We start from the raw sequence: 25,136 nt of genomic DNA on the forward strand, positions 1-25,136 counted from the left end.
ATCTCAGTTTGAGAAGGAGTATGGCTGGAATCTCCAGTCATGGCACCAGACACCATCCACTGACTAGTTTAACAGTCTCTGTGAGGGAACCACAGCCGAAGGCTCCTACCAAGCATGGATCCTTTGCTGATGGACGAGTTTGTCAAAGCAGTCATTCGCCTGCATCTTTATTCAAGAAAGACGGAACAATTAAAAAACAAACCTAGTCTAATGGTACTCTTCCTGTATGTGCCAATGGCTGGAGACAAAAAAAAATGACCAATCACTAGTCTCGAAATCAGTGGCTACACAAGTTCCTTGGCTTCCTGTTGATGGTGAACTGTGAGAGGATGTGCACTCAGCTCCGCTGAGGGGACACAGTCACAGTCTGCTGGAAACAGCCCCTCCCTGTCCGTGCACTCTGAACACAGGGACAGGTGTGGCGCTTATGTGGCAAGATTTTAAAGAATAAAGACACATTCCATGTAGACAGCAATACAAAGGAGTTATATAAATTTATTTCTCGTGTAACGATTGGTTTAGAAAAAAATCCCCACTTTCAATGTTCATCCCATCTCTCAGGTTTTTTTTAAAAAAAGTGATAAAAGGATAAAAATTCCCCACAAAATACAATCTGTGTTGCTCATATTTACAGATTACCAGTCACGAGTAAGGCCAGATTGGTTAAAAGTTACCATTACGTCGAATAACCCAAATATTTTGTGTATGGCAGAATACCAGCAAGTCTCTATGCTCTTGGCTGCATCCAGAGAAAGGGAGAAAAACCTTCCAGTGTTTTTAATTATTATTTTTTAGCCTCCCTATGTAATCAAGTTGAAGTGGGCAGTTTCCCTTTGGTGTAAAATCAAAGCACTGTGTATCCAGCCTAAACCAGCTTCACACTGAAAATCTGTTCCCTTTTCTTCCCTTAGTAAATACATGGCAGAGTCCACAACGACCTCCAATGATTAGGGTGGTTTTTTTTTTTTTTCTAATTAAAGAAATAACAGAATTTAGAGAACCGAGCAGTCTGCTGAGATGAAGTGGAGACGTGATAAGCCTCGGGCAGCCATCTGAGCACAGGGGCACAGGGTGGCCATGCCAAACTCACACAGAGAGTGATTCCATTCTGTACCCTTCGGCGGTTAAGGCTGAGGTGAGGGCCAGGTAGATGATACTGCTGTGACAAGCTCCCTGTCATGCTTCCAGGGGGCCGAAGTTTTCCAGCGGAAAACCTCTCTCTGGGTCAAGATTCCTTCAATTCTTCAGCCATCAGGAATAAGCCTTGGAAAACCGCTGGGCAGGGATTTCGTACCTCGCATTTGTAGACACCTGCTGTGTACACACAGTCCTCCAACACCTCTGCCTAGAGCAGGTGGGAGCAGTCTATGTCACACAGAAAGCCTTCACACACTAAACACAGACAGCACGAAAGGTACCTGGCGCCACACCCTATGCGGGAAGTTTCCCGAAAGACGTCTACACTTGGTAAGACGATTGCGCTGAAGGGAGAAAGGCACGGGAGTGGTTTTCTTTCTTGGACTGAAAACCTTCATACATCTGCAAAGACAGAAAATAATGTCGTCCGGTCTCTTGGACTTTCACAGTATAAGATTGTTATGATAAATCCGGCCACTTAGAAAACCTTTCTCTCCCCCTTCAGAATCCAGCTCTTGAAGGAGCTGTCGCCCTGGGGCCTTCCTCTGTTCCCAACTGATCCAAGCTGACTTCGAGTGGACTGGAAGGCACTTTGAAGACCATCCCAGGACCCACAGGAGATGGAGTTATTGGGTAAGGAGGGGCCTCTTCTCTTCATAGTGGCAGCAGAGCTGTCTCGTCAAATGGTTACTTGTCTTTTTTTTTTTTTTAAATAAAGTGACAACCTAGGGCTCCAGTTATGAATGCAGCTCATTCTCTACCATAAATCTCTAGAAAATATCAATTTCATCGGTCATCTACTGTATGCTTATAATATCTAAAAATAAAAGTTTGATATAAATAAATGTCCTTTAGTGGCAGTATACTAAAAGACCAGCCCCTTGGCCTTTGAGACAACATTAAGATCATTTTTAGCAATACAGATAGCAGCCAACTATGACAACTGCAAAGAGCTGGTATTGCGAAGTCCATCTGGTCTGTCTTTTGTACCTGGCCAGTGAACTGCAGTCATGGCCAACGATTCCTAAGATGCTGACGCAAATGGACAGAATTTGGTCCAAAGCCACGTGGCTCACATTCCCCAAGAGCACAGAAAACTCTGCACGGGACCCACTAATGTCCAGTACCATTGCAAAGAAACACTGGAGGGAGCCAGAAATGTGTACCCACTAGCAGAGACAGAGAGGTGAGAGACAGATTCCACAGGACGAGCAACTAGACCATGTAAAGTGCTGGAAGACCTCAGTCATTACTTTAAAGCAGAAAATTATACTTTGATTATTTTTTTTCAAATCCCCAAACATCAAGACAGTTCAAGCAAACAAAATTCTAAGTTTTCTGGCATCCCAGATGTCAAATTTGCCTTCATTTTAGCTAAGGAAAAAAAAATCAGTGCATATATAGGAAAATAGGAAGAAACAAAGCTCTACCCTCATTTCGCAAATTCTGTCCAACTGCAAGTTTAAAAAGCTTTCTTTCACTTTGGTGCTTTGAGGCAACATGAGAACATGAGACTTATCTCCTGTCTTCCTTTTTTTTTCTTTGCCATGAAGTACAGGTGCGAAGTCAACACTTTGGTCCCGATCCCAGATAGCCAGAGTGCCAAGGACGGACGGGCGCAGTGAAGACTGTCCACAGGTCATGTCCATCTCTGCAGAGAGCAGGTGAGTGGGTGTCCAGAAGGTACCGCTACCAACGGCCACTGACGCTGGCAATGTCTGAGTGATACTGGCGGGGCAGCCTCCCACTGGCTCCGCCTTCCAGAAAGGAGGTGCATGCATTCGGAGGTTCAAAAAGTTTTCTTCGGCTTTTACTTAGCTCTAGGAAAAGAATGAAAGAGAGGAAGAGCCGTCTGTTAGCTGGCCAGTGGAGAGGTGCCCTGGAGAAGGGGGGGAGCACTTCAGAACTCAGAATGGCAGCAGTGGGATTTGTGGGGATAGCCACAATTGGTGGACGGCAGGAGGTAGACTCTCGGTTAATAGCAGGCATTTCTAAACATTTTCTAGCCTACTATATGAGAGGCACTTACTGCTCACCTAGAGAACTGGGGCAAACCATGTTTACTGTAGTTTGTACAACGCCCAGGGCAGTGTCGTTCCCAGAATTCCCTAGCCATATCAGACAGGTTTGCTAGGCCAAAGGTCAGAAGCACTGGGCACAATAGATGCTGGCATGAGAAGATATATTACCAGTCGCGATTACAGTAGCTGGGAGCACAACTTAGTGGTCCAATGGGGGTGAGGCCCTAGGATCAAATCTCAACAAAACACACGTACAAACACAAGCATGCGCACACGCACTCTTCCTCCATGACAAACACAGGAAATGCTAAAGTAGGCAAGAGAGACATGGAGAGAGACTCCCATGCCTGAAGACTTCACAGGAGAGAATGAAGCTCTACACCAAGCCTGGGCTTCTTGAAGGCCAACCAGTTTCTGAAGCTTATCCACTTGCAAAAACTTTGTACAGAAACACCAACTTAGTAAAGATCTTATCTGCTAAGATAGTTAATACTTAAAAACAATACTGAAATCTTAATTGTCTGGGGAAGAAAAATAAAACACCCTACTTTGATTTCAAAGAATCCTGAGTGCTTAGAAAACACACCTAGTGATTTTTACAGTACAGAACCAGACGGAAAGGTAAGCAGCTAGCTAACCAACAGATGATGTGTGACTAGGCATCGACCCTGTCTGATGGACCCTGGCACCACCACAAACTCTAGGAAGACATGCATGGGGAACCCTGAGACAGGAAGCTAGGATTCCTCATAAGCACCAACTGGAAATCTCTCCAATAATCAGAAGGGCGTAAAACTGACTTGCCTGAGTCCGTCCGTGTTCAGGAGATTCAGGCAGGAGATGCAACACCTTAGACTTGTACAGAGCTCAGTTTAGTAGCACCCCTCCCCCACGTACACCCATTGCCTTTGGAATCCTGCAGGCACATTGTGAGCCATGCGAGCCCTGGCAAGTCTAAGGATGAGAAGATGAGCCACGTGGGTGGGGACCACCAGAGAGTCAGCCACACTCGTGTCTGCTGAGTAGCGGACGGTAAGTCAGCCAGCAGACCCTTACGTTCACCGGAGTGTTTTCAGAATGGGAATCAAGGCAACCTTGGAGGCACTTCTCTTTTGTTAACACACTGTTCTCAGAGACATGAAAACACTGATGCATTAAAGGGATGGTGGCAGGTACCTTAGAATTACTTTGTTTTGCTCAAGTCTTCCCTAAGGGGCAGATAACACGAGTAGTCTCTATTTTATAGACAAGAAAACTGATTTTTTTAGAAGTTGATATCACCTGCTGGCACCCTGATGAAATGCAGAGTTGAGCCCCAATCTGCCTGAGGCTAAAGGTCCACCAAGCACTGGGTTTTTGTGACCATAGATAAACAAGGCCCTGTGGTCATGAGAATGCCACCAGAGACATCACCACTTAAGGCAGGACCAGTGACAGAGAATTAGTTTGTACTGAAGTGCATCAAATCCATTTTTGAATTGTAAGACTAGTTTGCAATCTGTGAAGAAGTGTAAGGCGTCTCTAGGAACAAGGCACAGGCTGACACACATGGCATGGTTGCTGTTTCGCTACAGACACCGACATCCTTTCTAAAATGCTGCACCACTGTGTCTTCTTTTAAAAACCCACAGACACGGAACTTCCTATTTCAGACCAAGAAGGAACTGAATGTTCTTACAGGCAGACTTATAGAGGACCATCTCTGGTCGCCACTTTTTCTCACAGCCATAAGGTCCGAGTCAGGAGTTTGCTCCCACGTTACAAAGAAGGAAAGGTAAGGGTTGGGGCAGAGCACTCTTCCCCAGCACAGGAGACTGTGCAGTGAGTCAGTGAAAATCATGAGGCCACTGAAGCAATTTTCAGTGATTTTTGAAAAGGTCCTATCAGCTAGCCATCTGAAAGAATACCATGAACACGAAGGGGATCAGGCCGTCCACAGAGGTGCTGTTTCTGAAAGACTGAACATACACGTGAGGCTCAGAAACAAAACTGCCTGAGAGAGGCTGTCAAGGCAAGTCCTACTGCAAACATTTAAGGGTCTTACATGAGATTAAAAAGCAAACTCCTTCCTCAAGTCATCTCTTTTGTCTCAGAAAACCTAAGGGGATAGTTTCAGAAAATACCAACCTTTTTCTTTGAAATTCCAAGGTTCACACAATCCTGGCAGCTCTCAGGATCTTGTTGCGGATCTGAACAGAGTCACAAACTAAAAGAATAGGTCGGGAGATGTTAGATCTACCTGAGGCTGTGGCAGCAGGCTTGTAAATAGGATGCTAGCGTGCCTCACTGAGTCTGTCCACCTAGCTAACCAGTTACTAAACTAGTGTCAGCAATCTCCTGACTAAAAAAAAACAAATTTATTCTCGGACATATCTCTACATCTCAAATTCATTCTCTACAATATTAAAATGCAGGCTTTCCGCCCCAAGATAAAACCTCATACCAAAAGAACAATTCCAAGGATAAATGTAACCATCTGCACCATTTGGCAAAGGAGACATCATCTAACCAGAAGAAAAGCATGAGTCTGGGCTGCCCTGCCAGGAGTGAAATGTTGGGAGTCTTTGTTATCAGGCAGGCTGAATTTGGAGAAGCAACTTTTGATGAAGCGTTTCTTCATGATAACATCACTTGCAGAGAAAGTGATTTATTAGGTTCCAACAAGTGCACTGGGTAGAGTAAGGCAAACCATCCTCGATGTCATCAAAAGCCCCATGATGTGCAGAGCAGTAGCACCTGATTCCGTTTAAAGGCATGAGAACCCGTGAACCTGTCAGGAGAGCTGTGTCTCCAGAACACATGCTGACCTCAGAAGAACTGAAGATGTCAATTGAAAAAAATAACGAGTCTTCAAAACCCCTCTGTCTCACTCCCCATTCTCCCAATCCTAGACTGAGGTATTGCTGTACTCCAAAGGAAAGCTTCCTGATGATCCGCCTACAGCCTGTGAAAATGTTTGGGAGCCACCCCCTGTGGCTGAATGTTCACGGGACTTGGAACCACTTCACAAAGGAAAAACTTGGTTTTCCTTACACCGCTACCACTATTCCATGAGGGCAAGTGAAAGGCTATAGCGTGTCGGGGTAGATACTTTCCTGTAGAGAAGCGCTAGCCTGTATTAGTAAGTGTGTGACTTAGTCAAATGCCAATACTCAATCTCGCTTGACAATCAACGAAATGATGTGAGAGTATCTAACGTCAGAGTCTGAGAATAACCCTGTGGATAAGCTATAGAGTAAACAGAACAAAACAATCTTATTACCAAAGACAGAAAAAGAACAAACAAAGGTGTGAACCAGCCTAAGAGTCTCCATCAAGCCTGCTGATGTCTTTCATGGAAGGATAGGTCTCAGAAATGGAAGGGGACCCACACAATTGCCACTACCATCTACATTCATGACAAGCCAAAACCAAGAGAGATTTGGAAACTCATCCAGGAATCAACAACTTGGCTCAGCGGGATTCAACCTTGTCTCTGAATCCATTGTTCCCCTCACATAGAGTGGGATAAGCTCAAGACTCATCAGGAATGACACATCCACCTGAACACTTAATACAGGCTGGTGGAGGCCCTGGGGTACAGTCCTGAAGCGTGGATGTACAGGCGCTATGTGGAGGAGTCTAACCCTCCACTCCAAACCACCCACGCTGATGTCTCTCCTGGTTGAAGGCACCTGTGCACATATCTGCTTTAGACAAAGATTTCCCCCGAGGAGATAGGTCCACTACTAAATGAAACAGGCAAACCCTGAGGTTTCCAATCGTATTTTCAACTATGAACAGCGAATGCTGTCTGGAAAGGATATCCACCAGCTAGATGTAATCACTCGCCTTGCACAGGTCCGACCTGCAAAGTCACAGTCCCCCATCAGAGAATGCTTGCTTTCTGCCTTTAGTGTCACTGTCTTTCCAAGAGGCAGGCACACATAAATGTGACATTCAAGAACACTGCCAGCAAGACTTCCATGGTCCTCTTTCTCTGAACATTGTTGTGTACTGACCTATGTGTGTACCGCCCCAATTCATCACCTGCATGGCACCCCAATGAGTACATACAGAGTACTCACTAAAGGAATATGCAACAGACCACCAAGAAGGCAGACTAGGGATGTAGATACTATTTTTCTTCCATCTGTGACTCAAATTCTACTCAAAACCTTAGAAAAATCAAAAGGCATTAAGTCTGATAAGCACCGCCAAGAAACACCATGAATGCTCTTTTCCTTTTAGTGGGATGATCCTAAGGACATACACACTTGAACACGGCTGTCAATCAAGAGCAGTTATTCACAAACTCAGCAACGTGTGTATCACAGTTGCTCATCCATTCTCATGCTCTGCATGGGGCGATTCTGGCTACATCTTTCTGAGGACGTCTAGTACAGGGAGCAATATTGCCAAGGAAGGCCTTGGTTAAGTGCCTTGGTTATGTAGTAGGGTGTTCTCAGCATTGACCAGGCGTTGGCAGGATGACCCCCGCTGCATCATATCCAGCATGGTATCAGAGGAGTAAGTAGCTGATGGCCAGAACCAGGCCCACATGCAGAGACCCCTGGCAGAGGGCTTTCATATTTTAACATATGACTTTAACATATCTACTTACCTGAGATGGCCAGCAGCATTTTCCTCCTGGCACCAAAGGTCGTAATTCCCAGCTCCTTCAGATCCTGATCTGTGAGGGTGAGGAACGTCTGGAGATCAATCTGTGGAAAAGAGAAACAAGCAGTAGCCAGCCAGTGTGGAGTGTGTGTGTTTTTACCACTGTGGAATCGACCCATTGTTGTATTGATTTGTTAACCTTATCTACTTCCTAAAATCAATGGTGGTGGTACCAACCCAAGGGTTAGACATTAGGAAACAGGTAGTAGGGGCTAGAGAGATGGCTCAGCAGTGAAGAGCACTGGTTGCTTTTCCAAAGGACCCTGGTTCAATTCCCAGCACCCACATGGAAGCTCACGAGTGCCCATACCTCCAGTCCTAGGATATCTGATGTCCAATTCTGTCCCCCATTGGCTCTGCACACACATGGTACACAGACATACATTCAGGAAAACATTCATACACAGTAAGTAAAATCGAAGGAAGGAAGGAAGGAAGGAAGGAAGGAAGGAAGGAAGGAAGGAAGGAAAACTGGTGAATTGAAAGCAACTGTTAGGAGACAGATTAAGCCAGCAACTTAATACCAATGAGATAAATTTAGCCCCGAGCATCTTGGCAGCTACGGCCAAAACAAAATAACACAAATACTGCACCACATTTGTGAACTGATGAAAAGAATATGAATCAAGACTGTTTGTTAGCTTCAGTTATAAGAAGAAATCAAAGTGTACACAAAATGTTAGCTTCCATTGTGTTGTATACAACCATGTGAAAGAATCAAGTCCCCAGTTCAATGAACTCAACAGACTATCTCAAAAATGGCACAGAACCGCCCACATAACAGCACAGCTGTGCCTCGGCCACACAAAATGGAAGAAAACAGTTCAGGTGCAGGGCTCTTATTTTGAAGGTAGCCTGCAGTACTAGAAAGGAACAGCAATGAAGTCAGATCCTGGCTGTCCATCACTAACACTGGGCATTTGTGACAGGCAATAATGTGCCCTACAAGTCCCTGTACACACCATAAATGTCTGCAGAAGCTCAATGATGACCTCAGAGGAGCTATGATCCCAAGGTTCCCCTACATCAACACTCCAGTGTGCTCTCTCAACTGAAGTGGCGAAGGTTGGTTGGGGTCCTGGTGCAGGACAATTTTCTATATTTTGATAATTATGTTTTAAATGAATGCTGACTGGCCAGTAGCCAGGCAGGAAATATAGGCGAGACAACCAGACAGGAAGTAGAGGCGGGACAATGAGAACAGAATTCTGGGAAGGAGGCTCATTCCTCCCCAGTCCTGTCCCAACCACAGAAGAAGGAAGATGTGATTGCCCCACTGAAAAAGGTACCGAGCCATGTGGCTACTAACATAGATAAGAATAATGGGTTAATATAAGTTATAAGAGTTAATAACAAGCCTGAGCTAATGGGCCAATCAGTTTACCACTAATATAGACCTCTGTGTGATTTCTTTGGGACTTAACGACTGCGGGAACCTGGCAGGACAGAAAACCTCAGTCAATAGGGTCCTTTTCTGCAGACCCCACTTTCTACTTCTCTGCTTTTCCACACTATACTAAATAAGAAATGAGATGACATTTTCTTCAGCAGCTAGAACAAGCTGGGACTTGACTAAATGCCCAGGGAAAGGACAACCGCAGGTCAAGGTGGCTTCCTTCTGGAGGTCATCACACCCATAACCCAAACAAAGATGCCCAGGAAGATGCAGCCCGGCCCACCTCTTGCTGCTGGAAGACGTCTGTGTATTTGCCCAGACCCAGCTTGCTGAAAAGCTCGGGGAGGTCGGAGCCTTTGAAGCAGCTGTTCAGGTTGCAGCCATTGCTTCCTGTCAGCGAGGAAATGCAGTCCATGTAGTTGCTGCTGCTGAGATAATGCTCTCCTGGAGGGCAAAGGAGAGACAGTCAAGGCCACAGGGAACGCGGTTTAATTAAAAGTCTTAATCACCAAGTATTTCAGATTTCATTGTTCGGTGGAACAGAGCACCGGCTGCAGAAGCACAGTAATCCGTCACCACGGGATCAGCTTTTCACGGAGGAAACACTGTTTATTGCTGTCAGGAAGTTCCTGCCATCCCACGGTTACAGTCGGGAGACATAAAGTTAGCATCAGCCGCTCGGTAGCTAATAAGCATTCATTGTGTTTTTCCCCGAGCGTTGGCTCTTTACAGCTAATTTGATGGGAATCAAATGAAGAGCTGGAGAGGAAGCCTGGGACACAGTAAAGGTACAGAAGTTATAACAGGCCCAGGTTCCCCTCTGGATGGCGGGGTGGCTCTCCGCTTCCCGACCTATTAATTCATATAGAGTAATCGTGCAACAGTACAGTACACACACCTCTTAGTATTGAAGGCTACATAGGGTATCAAGTCCGTCAAACTGGGTGATTCTGAAATGAGTAAGATCCGCAGCAATGATACTGAGGTGTACGTGGCCATGCTGCCTCTTGCGAGTGTGGCTATCCGTCCTCTCACAAGGATGTGGCCCTATGAGGGATTATTTCTACCAAGTGGAAGAGACAACGCTCCTTCAGGTCAGGCAGCTCCACGCAGATCACTCCAGGGCTCTGCCGCAGCCAGGCCTCAGAGTTAGCTTGGCCTGGGTTTCCAGGGCCAGGGATCACTTTCTCCCCTTTCTATAGGCAAACTGAGACACTCTGCTTATATCAAAGGCAAGGGATTGGCTAGTAACAACACAGCCACCTTGACTAACCATAGCCATAGGCCACATGTAAGACCCATTGCCCTCATCTGCAGGGCCTTCAGACCGTTTGTGTCGCATGTATGGAATTCCAAATCTGGCAAGAACCCTGAATAAAAAGGCATTATTAAACTCCATGGCCACTGTGCAATCTTTGGTCTAGCTGTCCATTTCTACCATCCAGAGGAGCTGACACCCTTACAGATATGACACCCTGCTTGGCCTCAGCCACATTAGCTCAGGCAGAATGCCAATGATTTAAAGCGATTTCTTTGTTTAGGCTAATCCATCTTGCCTAAACAAGACCTGCATAATGACAATACCAGTTGACATGCCGACATGGATGGGGAAAATCCCCTAAGACCCCACCCCTAGACAAAGAGCTACAGACAATCAATGGTTGCTGAGAGAGGGAGATAGGGGACCATGGGGGGAACTGGAGGAGGAGGGATACAGGCAAAAATGATGTAAATACAGAACTCATGAATATAATTCTCAAATTAAAAAACTTTAAGCTAAAAATCCTGGAGTTTCACCTTTAATAGCTAGCTTTTCTTCAGTTGTCAAATATGCTACCTTGAGAATATCTTACTCAACTGCCTTCACAAGTTCCTATCTCTTCCTTGTTATTTGGAGGGTTGTATGTGTGTGTGTGTGTGCGCGCTTATGCCATTCACTCCACAAACGCCTACAGAACATGTACCTGCTAGGTGCCAGACACAGCCTGACACACAGTACTCAATAAGCATTCACCAGGTATTACTCGCAGAACTCAAATTCTACAAGGTAGGTCACAGTAGTAATGATGGCACTTGGGGATACAAGCGCTAGAGCATCCTCCATGGACAAAAGGCAGTGAAAGGAGCCAGGAAAGCTTTGGGAAGAGGTGACTCATGACTCATACCAAGCACCTCATGTCTCATGAGCAAACCACCTCACACTAAGCGAGGGCATCTAAGCTGACACCTGAATGTGGGAACAGAAATCAAACTCACTTGATTTGTTTTGTTTGCGCTTGGGGCTGCCAATGGGCGCCGCGAATTCGCCGTGACCCATGGGTCCTATTCCATTCCGGTCTCGCCAGTTGTCCGATTCGCTTCCACTTGCCAGATGCTCACGACTGCTGGACCTCGAGAGGGACAAGGAGGAGCCCTGTAAAGAGGCCAAGCCAGAGAAGGAAGAGTTCAACATGGTGGGCTTCTCAGAGAGGGAGGAGAAACGATACCATGCCATATCATTGCAATGCCCTTCTGCCGCATACTAGGGCGCGCTCATTCTCTGGAATGTACCAAGGATGAGCACTGACAGACAGCGAGTCCTCACCAAGAGGACCTGACTGCAGGTGGCCCAGAGAGCTCTAGAAGGCGCCAATGCAAAGAAAGTTTCAAAATGTCATGGTTGAGCTCATCCCTGTTTTAGGAAACAGAAATACCCCCCCCACACCCACACACGCATGCACATCCATGCTCATACAAAAAGGACATGGGAATGGTGGAGGTGCAAGGAGAGCCAATGTTCTTAGATGCCTGCACCTATCCTAACACCCAGTGTGGGGAGACAGAACTGGCTTCCCCTGGCACTACCCTCCCCCAAACGAGGACGTAATCTCTCCAGCCAATTACAGATACCTATGACAACATGCTCTTTGAAGTTCTCCAAGCTTAAAGTTAACTTATAACAACTCAAAACCTGCCTGAATGTGCACTGATTCTTTTTGTTTACAGTGCCCTGGCTTTGGACTTGAGTTTCAAGCTCAGTCTTCTCATGTGCAGATTCATCTTCACTGCTATTTCCAAGAAAACTCGCACCACACTTAACTGTGGCTCATGCAGCCCATTCACGGCTAAGATGGCCTCCCTTAAACACTTGAACTAGCAGCAGAACACCTTAGTCCTGACGTTTTCTACTTCCTCCCCACATCTTCTGTGACCTCCTTCTTCTGTCCCATCCTAAATGACAGACACCCACCCCCTCTGTTTTCCTGTGTTTTGTCACCAAATGGGTTCAATCCTCTGTGAAGTCCTTAGTGCGCAAGGACTCTGGCAGTTTGTATGCCTTGCATTGAGATCCCTGTGAAACTTCAAGATCGTAAAGCTGCAAATCTAAGACCTATTACAGTTATATGAGCATGGCCCTCTCTGAATGGCCCTGCCCACCAGCCACTCTAACCTCTGACTCCAGCCCCTTGGCCACTCTGGTGCAAATCTGCAACTCTGGCCTCCCCACCTCTGTAGTCCAGCACATAAAACAAGCCTGGTATTTTTAAGTGCCAATCAGAGCAGTCCACGCCTCCAGTCTTGAACTTTGGCTGTTCAGAGGCATGGGGTGTTTCCTAATTTTCCATGACTCCCCTCTAGTCTTGGACTGAGGTGTACCAGAATGAGCCTTGCTGGAACCTTCATTTTCAATGCCTTCTGCCCCGAGACCTGTCCAGTGAATTCTGCTGTTACAATGATCAAGTCATTTATTCCTTGGACTCAATGCTCTTTCCCAAGATCCTCCTGAGATTGGCCCTATTTTGTTACCTACATTTCCCGGCATGGCTCTCATCTGTTCTTAAGGTCAAACTAATCTCTGCTGAACACGGACTAGGAATTTTATTACCCACTGCCTTCTTGACATGTTGTCTTCCTCCCACCAGAAGGCAGGCCTGTCCCCGAAGCAGCACACTTAGAGTGTGCAATCTGGTACATGGGACTGTCTCAGGGATGCTGGCATCCATGCATCCATGCATCCCTCCCTTCCTCCTTCCTCTCTCATTCTCTCAATAGAAACCATCTCTATTATTCTCTAGAGCCTTCCCCACATTCTTCATCACAGAAGCCAGCCTCAATTCTTACGCACCTTCCTGTCTTAGTCCTTCTGAGGCATGGCAGAGAAGACAAGAGGCTTGCCTGCCCAGGGAGCTCCTGCCACAGAAAATTCATGAATGCTATGTATGGACACTTCCCTCTACAGAGAAAGACCTGGTCCCAAGGCAAGCACAGAACACTACTGAGGAAAGCCAGAGCATACCCTTGCCAGCATTCAGAGAGGCAGTGGAAGGAGGCAGATGACATAGAGCTTCCCTGGACTCTTGTCTCACTGTTACTGCCTGCCCCCACCTTCTGGCATGAGTGGGCTGACTGACATCAGTCACAGAGGTGGAGCAGGCTAGCCCAAGCCAACCAAAGCAATAAGGACATAGGAGAGGCTAGACAGAGTCCCAGTACATTTCTACTCATAGAAAGTTGTCTGATCCTGGGTAAGAGCAGCAGGATGGGGGCGGAGGGGGGCGCATTTTACGACCCATGTTTGTTTTAGCCAAAAACTTCCTTAGTGTTTCAGCACTTAAAGCCCCTTACGGCAGTATTTCCTTGGGGGACTGGTATAACCAAGGCTCACATCCAAAACACCTATCTCAGCTCTTCCTCACTTGGTACCCTTACCAAATGAGACTCAGAGAGCTTAACAAAACGGTCCTTCTTCTGATTAAAATCATGTATGTTTGTGTGTGTCCGTGCCATGTGACTCTACGTCAATTGCACATCATCTTTTCCTTTGTGCCCCTTGAGTTACAACATTACGGAGATGTTCCAGAATATTCTGTAAAAATGAACCCCAGTCTTTTCTCTCACATCTACTGGCCCCTATCACAACAAAGACACATCCACTCTGGGAGTCTCTCTTCCCACTACACGTTTGTGGGGAATTATATAAATTTATACATAAAAAAAATGCACCATATAAGCCACAAAGAATGAAGTGAATCCACTAAGACCTTAAGTGTCCACCTAGCACTTGGAAAGCATTACCTTGCATACGAAAAGCAAAACAGCTTGAATGTGCAGTTACTTCCTCCAAGGAGGAACACCACCCTTGGTTTTCCTATGGATAACGTTCTCCTGCAGAACTAACAGCAGCGTCCCGGGATTACTGGGTACCCAACAATACAACCCAAAGGAGGATGCACGCTGATAAGCATAAAGGCTCACCAAATCTATCCGTGAGACCGGGTGGGGTTTTTCAGCCCCACAAACTCTGCCTGCACCTGACCTCTGTATTCTGCATCATTCCCACCGTGACGTAATGTCAGGCTCCAAGCGGGGAACTGAGGGGCATTTCTATAGCTCAATGTTTCATTTCAGAAACTACTGAATGGCAGTCCACAACTCCACACTTTCCTCGGCCCAAAGCGAAGGCAAGGGAGGTGGACCACTGCCTGCAGGGTGCAGGGCCAAGTCTTGGCATTAGCTTAATTCTTCTGCTAACAAAAGACAATGTTCCTTCCTCTCCGAGCTCTAGCAGCCTGAGGGGAAGTGGACACCTATAGCCTAAAAACACCACATAATGGTCCCCACATACCGGCAGCCTAAGGTTACTTTAATCTTAAATACAGCCTGCCAGGTGGCTACAGCAACCCTAACAATGGAATTCACAGGTGGCTATTCAATAGTGTTTTCTTCTTGGCTTCCTCAAGAGAGATAAAGGCAATTTTTTTAAAAGCATTTGCTTTTACCTTGCATCCATCAACAATCTTATTACAAAAAATAAATAAAAACCCACACCAAAAAAAAAAAAAGGCAGAGAAAAGGAACTCCATCTACAAATGCTACTAACAATTCTGAAGCCCTCAGCCAGCATAACTGCAGCCTGATGGAGGCTGACCACGCTAGGCTTAATCACGCTCATCTACCCAGCATGTTTCTGTGCAAACTGCCTGGACCCCCACACCCTAAGACCAAAGCCTGACATTCTCAGATAGATAGGGTATGCTCAGTGTCACATGAAGCCTGGTCCCCAGGAGGATGGAGTTCTGGGCCGTTCCTCTGCTTGCAAAGAACACAAGATTCCACTCTCATGGTGGAGCTGTGTGGCCAACATCTGGGAAACATAAGGATGTTGGAACGGTTGCTTGAGATGCTTCCTCCTGCGTTCCTGACACATCTCAACATACTGAAGTTGACTCAGATTTGAAACTCTGTTTTTGCTGAATATCTGCCTTTTCCCCTACGGTGGCTTTGCTGGCGATACTCTCAGACAAAGGGACTCTTTGTAAGTTTTTAGGAAGCACTGCAGCTGCCCTTTGCTTGATCTTGGCCCTACTCTATCACGGATCTGGTATACTCCTTCATCCAACAAAAACTTACTCCCAAAATATAAATTCCCATCATACGTATAGATGAATAACGTCAAGGGGAGAGAAAAAAATCTAATATGAAAGCTCATCCATTTTACACAAGCTCACAGACAGAAAGGGAGCCAAGCCACTCGGTCCCTATGGCCATAAAGAGGCAGGGACAACAGGGAGCCAGCTGTTGTTCTGTGGAAGGGATAGACAGGAGGAGAACTATGCACCTCGTAGGCGGTCGTCATCGTGGGCTTGTAGGACACATGGTTGGCTCGTCTCAGCTCCTTGATGGTTTCGGCAGGCATGGACTTGGAGAACCCCAGGCCACTCCAGGTATTTGTAGGCGTTCTGACCTCAGTCACTACTGGCTTCTTTAGCATCGCTTTAGAATGCAGAATATAAGAGAGACTGCTTATGTGCTTAATGCAATTCTTAAATAAAGTTACTGATGGCACACAGGGTTTCTTCAACACATGAAAAAGTTGTAACTCGATGTTATTTCTTAACATGCAATGCCTCAGAATAAAACATTTTATCCAATAAAAAGTAAATGAGGAAAAGCTGCGGGACTCCTTACTTATGCTCGTGTATTTCACAAAAATACATTTTTATTTCGACAGAATCTGTGTTGTATGAACTCAAACATTTTGGGTTTCTGTTTTATAAGCATCCAGTTTTTCAAATCAATCACCTAGACTGCTTGAAAATGAGGGTGTGCTGAAGGCCAGAAAGGGGAAGCAGTCCTGTGTCACTTACCTTTGGTGGCTAATAGCTTCTTCTGCTCATAGTCAAAGGCCTGAAAAGGAAATCCGGAAAAAGCAGCTCTGTTACCAGTCCCAAAGCATCCTGCCAATACTTATGAATCAGCCTGAGACATTGGCTAAGGTCTGCATCATGATACCACACATCTACAGCCCATGCGTGATGAATTTAAACACTCCTTCCGAAAAAACTTGGAATAATCTGCTACTTTTATCTAATTTGATGTCAAGGGCAAAGATTAGAAATTTCCTACCAAAGTGAAACATTCTCATTTATGAAGAATGTCATCCACATCAGAACTACTATATGCCAGGGTGACATGAAGAGCCTAATAGATGCAGAAGCATCAAAGGAAGATGTCACACGACGCCCTTGGGCATCTGTTGTCTCTCCTTCGGTCTCAGAATCCTTCTGCATGCAAGTGAACAAGATAAAAACTGGGCTAACATCAAGACGACACTCGAAGTCATCAACTACACTGCTGCAGTTGTGGCTTTTGAAGCTGGCTAACTGCACTGATCTAGCTTCTAACACTAACCGTCCGATAGGATCGAACCTAGATACCCTGGTACCGCACAGAGAGGAGGACCACACATTTGTGCTCTGAACACTGAACAGCTAACTCTGCAGAAACCAGGAGAGATGCCATTCTGAAGAAAGCTATGCCTGTTTGGCTAGATCCCAGATGCTAACCTGTTTGCACCATCCCATTCTAGGGAACAGATAAGACTTGATTCAAAGACCTACCACGAAGATCAAGAACCTACTGGCAAGAGTTCTTTGGTTCTACTCCCAGGAGACTATACCAGCATATATAAGGTTCTGGGGGAATTACAGCCTGGGACAGAACACGGACAAGGTGGCAAGGAGCAGCAATAACCTTGGGTCAAGTGATAAACAGCAGTGGCCCAGTGTACACAGTAGCTCTAAGAATATGGCTGTACCTCACTGGTTTTTTGACAACACTGTGTCACGGCATTTGGGGACAGCTTAAACTTGCACTGGAAGTTAAAAAAAAATCTATTTTAATTCCCAGGACAAGAGGGGGAAAAACTGAGGAACCACTACTCAAAGCCAGTGTTGCACTCTGCAAAGAATACAATGCGTCAGAACTCCTCTGGAGATGAAGCAAGCAACAGTCTCTGGAGGACTGAGGACGAGAGTTAAGTGAAAAGCTGCTAGAGAGACCACACCCCTAGGGTGGTAAGGAGATGGGCACGGTCTTCAGACACAGAATGAGAAAAGTCTTCAGTGTGTCTCATGCCAAATCTCCCTAATGACTCTCACAGATTTCCTGGTGATTTGGGAGCCAGCTTTCCCCTAATGGCATAAACACATCTAGTTAAAGAGTCACCAGTGAGAACATTGTCATCCAACCTACAAGCACGAACCATGGAATTTGTTCTCAGGGACCCAAAGCTGGCGGGGAAGAGGATGGCAGCCATCAGATGCACAAACCCTCAAGGGTCATAAAAGGAACTTGGTAGTTTCCTTTTAGGACTGATGCATTATGGGAGCTATGAATTCTATCCACTTCAAGACTCAAAAAATGTTCAAATGAAAAGTATTAAAAAAAATAATAAAACCAGTAGGACTGAATTGTACTTTGGAATAAAAACAGTGTCACTTAGTTCCATGAATTAATGAAACCTAGTAGTTCTTTTTGTTTTTTGTTGCTGTGTTTTGTTTTTGTTTCTAGGGTTTTGTGACTTTTTCGAGGTGGTGGGGATGAAGAAAGCAATAAGGCATTTTAGGGTGGATGCTCTTTCCCAGTAATGCTGGTGCAGGAAGTAAAAAGTGTAGGTGTGTGTTAACCCTCAAAACACTAAGTCCTTGCCTCTCACCCACGTATACGTGAAGATCAGACGCCTATTCCCCTGCTCAGGAAGCTGCCCCAAGTCACGCTATGAACAGGGTAATAAGCCAGGGCTGAGGAAGCTGAAGCCGTCACCAACACCTAAACCACACCACTGTCACCATTTTGCATGGTCCTCCAAAGAATTCACATTCCACAATCGCTCTTTCCGTAGCCATTTTGAGCACCAAGTTGACTATCTGTATTTCCAAGCCAGAGAATGAGATCTACTTCTCTAAGAGAACCATCATCTCTTACATGTCTATAAAGCTTGAGGTGACCGCTAACACAGATGACCCTTTTACTAGTTTCAAGAGTCACTTTTACTTCATCTAAATCCTGCACTTAGGTCTTAATTTTCATATAAAACCAATCCAAACTCCTGTATATCTGAGTTTCACACTGACCAGGGTGCAGGAGAGTAGACTAGCATCTGTGCATCTCCTGAACACTCCCTGCTTCTTGCATGTCTGGCCCAGCGCCTTGCCCTTGCATGACTGCTGTTGCAGAGCCTGCATTACCACAGTGCCTGTATTACGGCAGCACCTGCATTACCTGCATGTGGACATACGGTGGCTGCGAGGCCAGGCGGGCCCTCTCCGAGTTCTGCTGGGCAGCTGCCCTCTCAGCTGCACGCTCGCTCCCTGGCGCCTTCTTGTCAGCAAGGGGACTTTCTGTGGCACTCAGTTCAGGGTCTGAGAGCAATCTGTCAGTGCTGCTGTGAGAGAGAGTCAGAAGTTCACTGTTCCACCTGGCATACTGACAGGCCGCACGTGTCCCCTGTGCACGGTCACTGTGTGTGCTTGGGCCGTCACATGCTTACATGTGTCATCTCATTCCACCCTCAGAGCAATGCCATGACACAGCAACGCTGAGACAAAGGTGATGCTGTCACCCCACTGGATGACATGGATGGAGCTTGTCCAAGGTCACTGCCCTAGGGTGCTTCTGGGTTTTGAACCAGAGTTGAAACTGTTTTGCAAAAATAGGTACCCACACTATTGGAAGTCCTCATGGTATTCTACTTGTGGTCTATAGGGCACAGAGGTACAGAAAAGATTTCTGATGTTTGTACATCAAGCAGACACCAAGGATTCATGCAAAATTTGAGCGCAGCCTGATAAGCCTGAAGGTGGACAGACGATAGCTATCACATGTGACATGCATGTGATACTGGTTATGAAGGAAAGTAAAATAAGTAAATATTCTCCAAAGCTTGGTTAGGGAATGAGCAGAGTATCACGTGGTGCTTATAATGGACAATATACCAGAGTGAGAGTCCATGGTGCATCAGGATATACCTTAAGCCAAAAATGGGATGTTTTGTTCAATTACAACCAATCACCTATCCGGTTCCCAAGTCAGAAGTTAAGACATGAGCAATACACTCCGCCTGACAGATGCTGACAGAGGCTTCTTGAGGACATGGGAACTAGAAATAAAGGTGCTTTTCAAGTTCACTAGGGCTAAGGGCCAGGAAAGCAGCAACTCAGACGGCAGAGCAGGTGAAAGGGAAGGGACCCAGGATCACATCACTGGGACTGCTGGAGCCACAGCGCCTCAGGGAGAGTCAGTAGAGCTAAATAAAGGGCAGGCCATACTGGTGGGAGCAGGTGGGGGAGACAGTGCTGCAAGCCGGGGCCTCATCCAGGATGGAGAAAAGGAGAAGGTTCAAAAGGCACTAGAGACAAAGATTCAAAAGAGAGTCGGAAGCAGAGCGCTTGAGGAACATACACCCGAGAATGCCTGTCTGGGGGAATTAGCACCCACAAATGACAAACAGGTAAAGCAGAATGGGGTGCAATGAGTCCAGTTTATGAAATAAAGTGGCTTTAGTAAGCAATGCAGGAAGTAAGGAGATATATATGTTAATCTTTTTATAAAGCTACTCCTAAAGACAGTCGAGAACTAAGAAGATGGAAGAGAAAAATCAACTAGTTGGGCAGGTTTTTCCCGAGAGAGAACGAAGAAAAATAAAAGGCAATCTAAGGATACCTCAATTCTAAACACTGCCCAAGGAGGAGTTCCTGCTAATAAAACTCATGGGCTAGAGAGAAGGGAGCCACAGCTTGAGAGTCCCTGCCAACACCCGCCGAGGTGGGGTCACTGCTGGAAACTGTCTAAGGCAGGAACAGAGCCTGAAAACTGCCCCCTCCTCATTGCCAAAGAGCACAGAATGTCTCTGAGGTTCCGAGCAAGAGGATGGTTTTAAGGATGCAGCTAGAAACCCGGTAACTCAATGAGGGGTGGGGAAAGACTACGAAGAGGGGCAAGGGTGAAGATAGGTCATTCATTGAGTTTTTAAAATAAAATTGTAAGAGGGAATTTTTGGAAATGCTCACGATGAAATCTAACCCAACTTGGGTTAGAGTCTTAACCACTGAGCTCAAAGCCAGTTCTTCCTCCATCCTTTCCTCCCGTCAAGATGAGCATACATACTGCAGGTGTGAGTTCTTCGTGCCTTGTAGAAGCTCAACCGTCTGCCGCTTGGCACAGGAGACCTTGGAGGGACCCAGCATCTGCTTCAAGTCGCCAGCATTCCCAGAATGGGAAGGACTTCGAGGCATGCCCACTTCAACGAAGGCATCATTGCAGCCTGTAAGAGGACAGGGAAAGGAGAAGAACCAAAATGTCACCTTATATCGGCCATGATGGGAAGTGAAAACCCGTCTCTGTGGAGAGCCATCTCCAGAATCCTAATTGTGCTCTCACCTGCACAGAGAGCACACCTCGGCAAGCTCAGGCTATAGCCAGAACACAACCTAAAGGGAAGACCCTGGTGTTTCCTGGAGACTGGAATACACGGAATATACATTTACCTAGGAACATCAGTGGGGCCCATGTGTTCCATGAAGGCTGTTGGGACTAAAGGAGATATGTACTCACAAATGAACATTGGGGGGCCCTCGTGTTTCCCAGCTTCCTTTCCCTCACCATGTAGGTCCCTTTTCCAGTACTTGTGTCGACAAAGCATTGGGCACCCTAGACAAGTCTACCACTGAGCTATATCCTAAACCCTAAATTTGGTCCTTTTTTTTTTCCTCCCCAGTGCTGGGAACTGAGCCCAGGGCCTTACACATGCTAGGTATACGCTCTTCCAATGAACGACACACCCAACTCATGTTTCTTCAAGATTGTTAGGGGGTGAACTTGTATGACATTTTCCCATTACACGACAATGGAAAAGTGGTGTTTCTGTGGGAAATACCCTTCAGGCCATTCATTTATCACGGTCTTTGGAACTGCATGCAAGACATTGACTCTTCATAGTTGAGGTAGAGTATTGGTTAATGAAACCAACTCAGAAACCCTGCAGACTCCACTCCCCGACCCAGAGTGGGGTGTCCCTTTATCCAAGCTACAAGTCAGTCTGAAAACTACAACCTTCCGCAGAGTTTGCCTTGGGAGAAGCCTGCTCAGGCCCAGCTGTCTGCATGGATGGATCACTGTGACTGGCACTCAGCACTTTTTCCCCAAGCGATGAAGTGGACAGCGCCCCATATTTCATGTTTGGAGGCTGAAATCATAAATAAGATAAAAACACAATTTAGAAATAACTTGTGGACACAAAAATAGGTTTCCAGTAGCTCCTCTCTTGCCAAAAGCACAGACCACCCCACCTCACGGAAGGGTATTACCTGCACATGTCCGTTTAAAGAGGCCGAGATGGTCTTGCCTTCTGTCTGCATGCTGTTGATATGGACATCAACAGGAGTCAGGCCAGGTGGGGGAGATGGGGCTGTGTGCCCGTAGGTGGGCACACCAGACAGCAAGATATTGGTTAAGGTGGCCTGGGCAGTAGATGGAATCATAAGGTGTGGTATAGCAGAAAAGCCTGTGGTGATTCAGGAAGACGGTGTTAGACAGGGAACAACCTTGAAGTGACTGTTCCGTTTGAGAAAAAGAAGAAACTTCTCTTTCTGTGAATTCAGAATAACTTCACATCGCTGTAAACAGATTTAACATTGCTATAAACATCATAAACAGGGGCTAGAGAGATGACTCAGTGGTTAAGAGGTCATGAGTTCAATTCCCAGCACCCACATTGTGGCTCACAACCATCTATAATAGGATCTGACTCCCTCTTCTGGGCTGCAGACACACATGTAGGCAGAATACTATATACATAATGAACAAATCTTTTATTTAAAAAAAAAGTCATAAACAGAGGCTGGTGAGTGGATAAGTAAGGGCCCTGGCTTCCATGTCTGATGACCTAAGTTTGATACCTGGGGCCCACGTGCTGCAAGTTGTCCTTTGACCTCCCCATGTGCACCTTGGCATGTGCACACACAAAAATAAATGACTATTTTCTTTAAAGAAAAACAATGTTAAAATGAGGTACCACTTCCAACTTTATTTGTTCCAGCCCCTCACAGCACAGGGGAAAAGAGCAGGGAGGCTGAACCTGGGCCCCTGACTCAGAAATAGCTCCTTCGGGCAGAACTGTTTGCAACGTTCAGTTTGTAACCTTCATGGGCCTTGGCCATTGTGCCCTGAGCATCAGGCTGCTTTTCCTAACCTGTTTATCGCCTGTGCAGATGATGTGATGCTCGCATGAAAAGTTCTTGGCTTTTCTGAGCCTCATTTTAACTAATTTACACAGCGGGAGACTTCCTTTGGGCTAGAGCATGCTTTGGATGGTGATTTCCACTTGAAGAAATGGAATTCTTTGTAAATACTTTTGTGGTTTATTTTTAATACTTTTTTTTTCCCTAAGAAAGCACACCTCTTGGTCATCCTTAAGTGACACTTACCTGTGGCATTTGCAGTGTTAGCGATTGAGGGCGCCCACAGTGTAGGGCTTGGGGTACCAGAACTTGAACTTTGCAAAGGACTGACTGAACTGTTGAGAGCGTTCAGGAGTGAGTTTGGGGTCGTTGAAGTGTTGAGTGACAAGGTGGTGGGCCCCAATAGACCTGGAAGTAGTGAAAACTCAAATCAATATACCCAAGTCCAAGATTCTGAAATAGCGACAGCCTTCATATTGTCTTTTGGAATGAGCACCAATAAAATCCGACACTTTCTAATCTGCCAAACACAGGTGACAGGTTTTCTTTCAAAAAACGTTACTTCAGATATTCCTGTGAGAATGTCTCTTTTCACACCTCCAACGTAGGAATTTGCTCATGCTCAGATAGACAATAGATGCCACAAGAATGGCAAGACAGATGTGTCCAAACGAACACAGCAGTCAGGTGCACGGAGGACTACTAGACTCAAGCCTGCTGACAAGCCTGGATGGACAAACCCCTGTTCAAGAGGAAGCCCTATTTTCTTTCTCCAAGTCACATGTTATCGGCTTCCCAACAAATCCCTTTCCAAGCGTTCACACCTGGCCGTACTGAGGGACGCCTTTCCTGCAGTAGACTGGCTGTCTGGTACTCAGCAGAGAGGAGGCACTGCCAGATGGTTCTCTGCACGTCTGAGCACACGCTGACTTCTTTGGGCTCCGATCCAACGACTAACATTTGCCTAGGAAACGTGCTGGCTTTGATTTATGCTTCAAGTATCCCATGCTCACTGTAACTGATGAGATTCTCTGGTGGGAATCTGGGATTGCTAAGCTAAAACTGTTCACTTCTATGTGTTTCTGGAAGTTCACAGGTGCCGGTGTTACCGGAGATGGGTGGTCGAGAGACCCTCTCCTCTACTCAGGGACTCTGCCTCTTCACCTGGTTGCTCAACTAGAACACAACGGTTGGCTCCCGCTAAGTTCTCCGGCATGCATCACTGTGCAGCTGGGCTGTGTGGTGGCTTTGGTTGGCAAAGAGCCTGCATTACTGTAGTAGTGTTCAAGTATGGCAGTTTGGAGCCCCAACGAGTTATGGACGCATTACTTTTTTCAGTATTGGGGACTGAACCTAGGTCTTCATATGTGTGCTCTATCATTGAGCTATAACACAGCTCATAATACTATATATTTTAAAGTGAAAAGAAATAAATTTAAAAGATATTGAATTTTTTTTCCTGCCTCAAGACCCGCAAAGATTCTGCTTTCCTAACAACCTAAGCCTTGTGAGTGGTGTGAGCTAGCTTGCTCTCCTTAGTGGCCTTGGGTTTATCAAGCCTAACCCTGGGGGTGGGTTCAGGGGCTCTCCCCTCCCCTTCTCCAGCCGCCCTCCAAATCTACAATTACTTTTTGGAACAAACTGGATAATCTTTATCTCTAGGGAGGGAGGGCAATACTGCAAAAGCCAGAGAGAGCAAACACACACATCAGAGTCAGCCTGCTCCCTTCAATCCGGTGGCATTCTTAATTTAGAAGAACAAACACAGCCACTGAAAATAAGAGCAGTCAGCCTGTGATTATTTATGCCAACACAGGGAGAATCTGGGCAGCCCAAATCCACAGAGCCAAACAACAACAAAAAACAAGACTATGAATCAGGTCCTGTTGCTCTTCAGCCCGCCCTGGGGCTCTGAGAAGAAAACAGCATTGAGACACACAGCACAATGGGTAGAAAGAAAGGGAAGCAGATAAGCATTTTCCCAGTGGTAATAATAAACTTTATACCTAGTCCAGTGAGTCCAAGGCCTGCCGAAGCTAAGATATCCAGGCTGGGACATGCCAGGCCGGCAGGGCACGATGCTGGGGATAGACTGGTTGCTATGGAGACCCCACTGCTTTCAAGTCCGAGGAGACATTTCCTTGCTTCATACATATTTAAGGCATTTCGCTCAACACTTTTCACAATCACAGACTATGAAAACACACAATGGGGGGGAGAAAGGTGACACTGGGGTAGTATACAATGAATGGAGGGGGTAATGAAAATGCAAATGAGGCGCCCACAGGACGGCGAATACCACCTTCAATCAGCCTCTGCCTCTGCCACTCTTGGCAAAGCTGCAAACCGTTAATTACCACCTACTGTGCGTGCACTGTTGCAGGCAGCACCCCCCTGCTCTGTGGGTGTGTGTGTGCGTGCGTG

At 46.2% G+C, this 25,136-nt stretch overlaps 1 protein-coding gene across 3 annotated transcripts in view; it reads right to left on the reverse strand.

Annotated features, from left to right (window-relative positions):
- Nucleotides 1-471: 471 nt before the first annotated feature.
- Nucleotides 472-25,136, reverse strand: part of Bicc1 (BicC family RNA binding protein 1) — a 221,999-nt gene continuing 197,334 nt past the window's right edge. The window contains exons 10-22 of one of the 3 annotated variants that reach the window (XM_057751433.1): nt 24,719-24,905; nt 22,959-23,120; nt 21,840-22,036; nt 21,586-21,718; nt 20,641-20,797; nt 18,757-18,919; nt 16,341-16,380; nt 15,812-15,966; nt 11,470-11,626; nt 9,497-9,657; nt 7,762-7,861; nt 5,286-5,364; nt 2,843-2,957 (exon numbers count right to left, since the gene is read on the reverse strand). In XM_057751433.1, the coding sequence (XP_057607416.1) occupies nt 5,309-5,364; nt 7,762-7,861; nt 9,497-9,657; nt 11,470-11,626; nt 15,812-15,966; nt 16,341-16,380; nt 18,757-18,919; nt 20,641-20,797; nt 21,586-21,718; nt 21,840-22,036; nt 22,959-23,120; nt 24,719-24,905 (1,668 nt within the window). In that variant the 3' untranslated portion in view covers nt 2,843-2,957; nt 5,286-5,308. Of the gene's footprint in view, nt 2,958-5,285; nt 5,365-7,761; nt 7,862-9,496; nt 9,658-11,469; nt 11,627-15,811; nt 15,967-16,340; nt 16,381-18,756; nt 18,920-20,640; nt 20,798-21,585; nt 21,719-21,839; nt 22,037-22,958; nt 23,121-24,718; nt 24,906-25,136 lie in introns of all 3 variants that reach the window. The other 2 variants (XM_057751431.1, XM_057751430.1) reach the window with 2 other exon arrangements.

Source organism: Chionomys nivalis, chromosome 19, assembly GCF_950005125.1.
Source record: "Chionomys nivalis chromosome 19, mChiNiv1.1, whole genome shotgun sequence".
Taxonomy (NCBI): Eukaryota; Metazoa; Chordata; class Mammalia; order Rodentia; family Cricetidae; genus Chionomys; species Chionomys nivalis.